The sequence below is a fragment of the Pyrus communis genome, chromosome 14, assembly GCF_963583255.1.
Source record: "Pyrus communis chromosome 14, drPyrComm1.1, whole genome shotgun sequence".
NCBI lineage: Eukaryota > Viridiplantae > Streptophyta > Magnoliopsida > Rosales > Rosaceae > Pyrus > Pyrus communis.
In genome coordinates this window covers 16,627,365-16,635,019 of record NC_084816.1, presented here as the reverse complement: position 1 = coordinate 16,635,019, position 7,655 = coordinate 16,627,365, and the positions used below count along the sequence as shown (strand labels likewise).

The following is a 7,655-nucleotide window of genomic DNA, read 5'->3' as shown; positions in this document are numbered from 1 at the left end:
TTGATTGAGGCATCGACGTTGATACTCGGGAGAGAAGATGCTCTCATGTATCATTATGGAGTAGCTTAGTGGTTGGGGATAAATCCAAGCTTGTATTTCATTTGGATTAGATTTTTATCGTTAGTGAATCACATGATTGTAGTTAAGAAATATTGAAAACTCTTTGTGAATCTTCTTGATTATCATGACAAAGTAACTAGCTAATTTATTATTTTTTTAAATTAAAAATTGACAAAAAAAACTGAAGGCGTGGAAGTTAGTGTTGACGTCATACCAAACTACTTTTATCAATAAAATACTGTTCCTTTTATTCAAAGATAAAAAATAAAAAAAGAACGAAATGTCAACCAGTGGCCGTCGATTCGCTAGGTGCCATGCTAAACCAGATCTGGACCGTGGGAGCTCGATCTGCAACTCAAAACTGACGTGGCATTTAACTGCATTTTGAATCCGGCTTTGAAGTCCGGACTATATATATCCACATCATAAATAAAATTAAGAAAACAAAAATAAAAATAGAAATTCGAAGCATAATAATAACGACAATGTGTAAGAGAGAGAAGCACTGAGAGTGGGACTCGAAGACTTTTCTGAGCTCCAAATCAACCAACACGAACTCAAATCTCTGTAAGTTTCATACCCTAATCAATTTTTATTCAATTTTAACTACCAAATATTGTTTTTTTCTTCTGCTTTTTTTTTTTTTCTGTAAATTTTTGTTCTCTTTGGCGGTGTAGTTGGGGATAATTGAGGTGCAGAGCTTAGGGTTTCCAACTGGTTGTTGCAGCCCTCAAACGTTGTGAATTTTTCTTTATTTTTACTGGTTACCGTGCATAATTGGATTTTTTTTTCTTGGTTCTGTTTGGTTGCCGAGAAAGCTGAAAAAAGAAGAAGATAATTTCTTTGATTATTTTTTGTTCTATTAACGCCGTTTCGTGAAAAGCTGAGGTTTTTGAGTTAGTTAAAGCAGTGTAGAAGCTAAAGATTTAAAATTTGCCTGTTGGGCTACTTGGTCCAGATTTAGTTAGGGATTACAGTTTTCTGGGGATTGTAATTTTTGTAATTGCCATTGCATCTTTCTCCTAGATTCTATTGTTGTTCTTTGGATTATTATTTGTTAGAGCGAAAGCTGTGGTTGCCGCATTTTCAAACTTGATGAATTTTGTTTGAAAATTTCCAAACTGTTGACATTATATTTGTTTGAAACTGTTGTGGTAACCGTTAAATTTCGATCAGCGTTCTTTTGCATGATGCGTTATGCATCCCTAAATGGATATACATTTGTTTCAGGAGTTTCCTTAGTCAACTTTGCGACGAAGGTAATCTGTTTTTGGTTAATTGATCATGGGTGAGGAAGACATGGTGGCCAATGACACTGAAATAGTGGCAAATGGGACTAGCCAGTTAGAGAAAACCAGCAGAGATGGGACTGAGAAAAAAGGGGATGGAAAGGTTGAGGTAAAAGAAATGGATGTAGATAAGAAAGGTGATGAGATCGATGAAGTGGAGAAAATGGATGGAGACCAAGAGACCAATGGAAGCAAAGATGAAAAAGTGAAAGACAAAGCTGAGGGACCCAAACTTGAGGAATTGAAAGAGGAAACTGGTCCAGATGAAGTTGAAAAAGATGACGAGAATGCACAAGTTGAGAAAATGGACGAAGACGGTGAAAAGGTGAAAGAAGGAACAGAGGAACTCAAAGTTGAGGAAAAGGAAGAAGAAACTGCTCCAAATGAAAAAGAGGAGACTGAAGAAAAGAAGGAAATTGAAGTGGAAGAAGAGAAGGTTGATGGACTTTCGGTGGAGGAAGAGAAGGAAAACGTGAAGGTTGAAGAGAAGGAAGAAGAGAAAGAAGAGATAGTAGAAGATAAGGAAGAAGAGATGGAAGAAGAGAAGGAAGAAGAAGCTAAGGTGGAGAAAGGGCCGAGGAAGCGTGCAAAAGGAAAGAGTGCAGAGAAAACCATAGAGAAGAAAAAGAAAGTTGCAGAAAAGAAGGAGCCTGAGCCAAGAACTCCAGCTACTGATCGGCCTGTTCGTGAGCGGAAATCAGTTGAAAGGCTGGTGGAAGCTATTGAAAAAGATAATGCCAAGGAATTCCATATAGAGAAGGTCTTCTTTTTATTTGCTTTCTGTTCTATAGATATCAATTTCAGGTTATGTATTACCGAGTATTATTTTGTTCATAGTTTTACCTTAAATATTGTAGGGACGCGGTACACCATTGAAAGACATACATAATGGTACTGTTCCTGCCCTATTATTCGCTTATTTTTTTATATGAACCTCACTTTGGTTCTCTCTGTTATAGTTTTGTACATTGTAATTTCTTTTAAATGAAAGTCGTATCAATCCAGTAATCCACTTGCATATTCTTTTCCAATTTTAAACTCCTATCAGTAGTAACTACATCGACATATTTTTAGCTTCATAGGGCTGTGTAGGGGTCAAAGCTTTCAGTGGTCAATTTTGTTTTGGAAGATATTTTCACATTCTGTATGTTGTCCGAGGGATCTGGTAGTAATGTAGCTGGAAGGATATAAGTGGTTGCCCTTTAAAAGTTTACCTAAAGCATGACAAGGAGGGCTCAAATGCACAAACCCTTATTTTGGAACATCATGATGTTATTCCTACCTGGGGTCTTGTGTGGTTGGTTTGGTCAAGTCGGTGAATATGAGCTACTGTTTTAGGGCTTTTATTGCAACAGGGAAGAGTCTTTTACATCTGTACCTCACATATTGGGTAATATGAAGTCCTATAGTAACTAATGTTGGTTCAGAGTTAGTGTGGTGTCTTGGATTCATACATATAGTAATTGATATTGGTTTACATATCATGGGTTCAACATGAATTATGAGTAGTATCCAACTTAGTAGAACTCTATAAAAGGCTTGGGAGAGCTTTTTCTTTCAATGAAACTAATGAATTTAGAGACCTTTCCAGTGAGTGAGCAGCATATGTTTCTCTTTAGATTGTGTGATGTAACCTACCTCTAGGTGTGATTCCTAAGGTGGCTCCTAGAACCCTATCACTGTGATGGGAGTTTCTGTCTTGACTTTCATTTTCATGAGTCCAGCTTTTTCTTATCCACCAACAATTTACATCAACCAAAAAGCACAAAACAGTACTTCCACTTTTTGCTTCTTGTTGTGTATCTGGTTGTCCATATCATGTATATGAAAAGTTAGGCTAAGTGTAGAGTACGAAGACTTGACTAGCATTCAACTGCACTTAATACTTTCATTTATAAATTATGGAGATTGTTCAATTTTGGCAATTAATACTTTTTGTCATGTTTTCTGTTTACCAATTGCATACAAGAAATCTATATCGAACTCTCTATGTGATGTATTGTATATTTTCAAATAGATTATTTACTGAGAATTTAGGTATTCTCTTCCCCATCCTTTCAATTTTTTACATCAAAGTACGAGACTAAATTATTGTCCAAATTATTGTCCCTTTGATTCATAACAACCTGATCTTGCAACTAGGGAGTTGATTAAGGCTATATTCATAATGGCAATGCAAATAGTTGATGTTTGTCTTGTTCAAATTGTTCAGTGGCTTTCAAGTTGTCAAGAAGGAAAATCGATGATAACATAAAATTACTTCATACTATTCTTTTTGGAAGGAGAGGAAAGGTAATTCATTTACTGCTTACTCCTTATTTTTTAGGGATCTGTTATTAGCACTCCAAAAATCTCGTTCTGCAATCGTCACAAGTGTATTTTTCTTTCTAATTATTTTTTGGAGTGCAAAATAAGATTTTGGTAGTGCCAATAACAATTCCCATTTTTAATTTTCGATCATTTTTTCCTCACCCAACTTGGTGACAATAATGTACGTGCTGCAAAATTAAACTACATGCATAAAATCTCTTGGGAGATTCTAAAGCTAGTATTCTTCATATGTAGTCTGAAATGTTGTGTCTACGTGGCTTTCCTTTAATTTTGCAGGCACTTGAGGTCAAGAGTAATATATCCAGATTTTCTGGTTTTGTGTGGCGTGGAAATGAGGTAAAAGATGCATAATGAATAAATAAATTATCTTTGCTGCATGTGGTTGACATGTTCTAGTGCTTTGAGGGTGGTTATCACTAAAATTTGACATTGTTGCAGGACAAGCAAAACGCTAAGGTAAAAGAAAAATTTGACAAGTGTAATAAAGAGAAGTTACTGGACTTCTGTGATCTGCTCAACGTATCAGTTTCCAAAGCTACTACTAGGAAGGTTTGCTAACTTTCTATTGCTGCTGCTACCTTTTTGGTTTGGAAATTTGTTCCTAAATCTTTATATTTGTTGTGTTGAATCTATTACTTGTTCACTAACTGACTAAAGTAACTTTCTCCCCAGTGGGGATGTTTCTTGATGGTTGATTACCTTACATTACACACATTGTTCAATTCAGACATAATTGTCTGCTCTCGTAATCCACAAAAATTGATAATTTAACAGTGAGTGGACTTTAGATGCAACAGTTTATCCGATTTTGCTTTCTCTAGTAAAGAGAAAGGGTTGATGCATCATGGCATTATCTGAAACACTGGTTTTGTTGGCATCTCAGAAATGAACTTTTGGCCTAATTTGAAAAACTAATGTTGTTATTGACAAAGTTGGGAGGACAGTTGCTTAAATGAGCTGGAAAATGCAAATGCAGGAGGATATAGTTGCAAAGCTCATTGAATTTTTGGTGGCTCCTCATGCTACAACTGATGTGCTCCTCGCAGAAAAAGAGACGGTTTGTTTACTTGCAATTTTTCTCCCTTGGAGAGAATTGTTTTCTAGAGCAGTATGTTAATACTTTTCATTTCCTGTTTCAATGTCAGCCAACTAAGGGCAACAAGCGCAAGAGGGCAACTAAAGGAAGTCCTTCAACATCTGGGGGCACAAGCTCAAAGCGCTCAGCAAAGGTGTTATTTTCGCATCCTGTGTATATAAAGTTCTGACTTGTGCATTAGTATAATAGCCCAATTGGCGAATAAATTTTTTTTTCATCTTGCTGTAACTGTAAAAGGTTCTACTTCAGCAGAAGTTGGTATTCTTTTTATATGTATATATTTCTTTAAATTTGGTCATGTTCTTATATTCATTAAGTGTGTATAAATTTTGCACTTTGGACAACACTTTGTCTTGCCATTTTAGTTAAACTTGTGTCTTCTAATGAATGTTATATGTTCCCTTGTCAAACTTACTAGAGTGTTTGACGGGTGCACTATTCCATGGCCCTGTGTGTATGGAATGTGGCTTCTTAATTCTTTTCAGTGTGTATAGAATGGGGCACTATTCCACGGACCATCTCTTTACGTAGCATTGGTGGATCTTAAGATAAGAGCACTTATATGCACTGTTGCCGAAGTTTGTGCTGATTGTGAATTTTACTGCAATTCCATGAAAAATAAAATGTTCTATAAGAATTTATCTAGAGAAGAAATATGCATGCAACCTGCATTGGATTTTTTCTGTTCATTCTGTTTAGAGGGCTTTGTGCCACTTAATGTTTTTTTATCTTATTTATTTTTTAAAAAAATTAATTTTTGTCCTGTAATTTTCCAGAATCATAGAAAGAATGATGATGATTCAAAAATGGAGGACAAGAGTACACCAGATACAGAAGATGAGTCAGAGGAAGATGTGAAAGCCGAAGAAGAAGAAGAAAATGCTGAGGACGAAAATGAAAATGGTGTACCAGAGAAGTCAGAGGATGTGATGCCTGAGCGTTCAGAAAGTGAGGAGAAACATAACTCTTCTGATGATTCTGAGGCAGAAGTGATAAAAAAGAAGCCACGATCAAAATCATCATCCAGAAAGAAGGAATCTTCTGAAAAAGTTAAAACCAAAAAATCCAGAGTTTCTGTTAAATCTACTCCGCCACCTAGTAAAAGACAAAAGAAATCAGCAACAAAACTCACTCCGGTTGATGATGACAGTGATACAAGTCCAAAGGCATCGTCAAGGAAGAAGAAAAATGAGAAGGTGTCCAAAGAATCTACTCCAAAAAAATCTGCCTCAACGGAAAAAACTGGTATAAACTGAAATCTCTTCTTCCATTACCATCATCACCATCTTGATTATATGACATTTTTCTTTAATAACTATTTTGGAAGTTCTTGTGCATCTTTTTTGTCTTCTCGTTTTGTTTAAGTATTGAGGGACTGATTTATCTGGTCAAATTTTTTGCACGATTTGATAATGTTGTCTAATACATATTGTTCATAAACAACTCACTCTTTTGGATTTTTTTGGCAAGAATTGAAGCTTGTCGATCGTTTAATCCTAGTCAATAGTACTAAATACTATTGCTTATTTGAAGGGAAAAAAATTGCTAAAGGGAAGGACAAGACCAAGGAGGGAAAATTGAGGCCAACTGATGACAATTTGAGAGATGCAATATGTCAAATTCTCAAAGAAGTTGACTTCAATACGGTAAGCTTATAGTACCAGTTGTAGAATGAACTGGTAAATATGATTGTAAAGGGTGTTTGCATATGATATGCTGAGAACAGTGAGAAGTGAGAACATTATACAGATCAGCAATCAAAACGAGAAGTATCTGAGACCATTATATTCCTTTGTTTATGCTTACCCCTCTATGTGGTAAGTGACGGTTCTCACACGCTTACAAGTTGTGTTTTCTTTATTCTTCAGGCTACTTTCACCGACATTCTGAAGCTACTTGGTATGCACTCTTGTTTCTGTTGTTTTATTTAAATTTTAAATGCCTTCATTTCCTTTTCAATATTCGTGATATCCGAATGTACTAATTTGGTCTCAGCTTTTAAAGGGTCTCCTTTCAGAGAAATTTCTCTATATTTATTCATGCTTGATGCATCTAGTAAATTGGTTAGAAAAATTGCGAACGTTCATCTGCTGTATGATTGAAGAAATCATTAGTTTTCATTTTGAAACCTAATGCTTGATCAAATCAACACTCATCTTCTTGAATTCTTAGTTGGTTGCCTTCTTACCTGCCGATTTTCTTTTCAGCCGGGCAATTCAATGCAGATCTCAGCTTAAGAAAGTCAGCCATAAAGCTCATGATCCAGGAAGAGCTTACTAAATTAGCTGATGAGGCAGATGAAGAAGACGAAGAAGAAGGGGATCCAGAGAAAGACGAAACCCGGACTGCTAAGGGAGAGGAGGTCGAAGTCTGACCAATGAGAGGGAATGTGACTGCATGGACATAGTAATAGCTATTTATGCCCCTTTGTTTTTTGCTTTTTTGACTTAATGTTAATGCTGCATGTACTATTTAGTCTGTCATCGTTAGTGCTCTGCTTGCTGGCAAGTAAACTAGGAAATTTAAATGCTAAACCAGCGGATGTTAAATTAAGTTGTGCTGCAGGATTGCAGCTTGTTATGTACACGTTCACATAATCTATAGGAGTTTTACTGTCTAATATAACCGAACTTTTTGCTTGATAATTTGAGTTTCTCCGATTTTCTGAATTTATTACTGTGGCCCCAATTTTTGGATGTTATTGCTCGATATTTGGTCTATGTTGGACTGATTACATCTATGCAGGAGTGAGAGCCAAACTGATTAAAGTCCTTCAGTGCCGAATCTGCAGGTATGTCCGGTCATTTTTCGGTTGAGCTCATGACTGTTTCTCAATGTCTTGGATCAACTGGCTGACCAGTGACCACTAATCATATATG

General features: G+C 36.0%; 1 protein-coding gene across 1 annotated transcript; it reads left to right on the top strand.

Moving 5' to 3' along the window:
• Window positions 1-504: 504 nt before the first annotated feature.
• On the top strand, window positions 505-7,421 carry LOC137715296 (DEK domain-containing chromatin-associated protein 4-like). The gene is made up of 12 exons (XM_068454571.1): window positions 505-627; window positions 1,291-2,109; window positions 2,207-2,240; window positions 3,562-3,641; window positions 3,957-4,016; window positions 4,119-4,229; window positions 4,657-4,737; window positions 4,826-4,909; window positions 5,553-6,021; window positions 6,310-6,422; window positions 6,645-6,675; window positions 6,984-7,421. Exons 2-12 carry the CDS (start codon window positions 1,345-1,347, stop codon window positions 7,148-7,150), a joined length of 1,995 nt encoding a protein of 664 aa, XP_068310672.1. The 5' UTR covers window positions 505-627; window positions 1,291-1,344; the 3' UTR covers window positions 7,151-7,421.
• The last annotated feature ends 234 nt before the right edge of the window (window positions 7,422-7,655 follow it).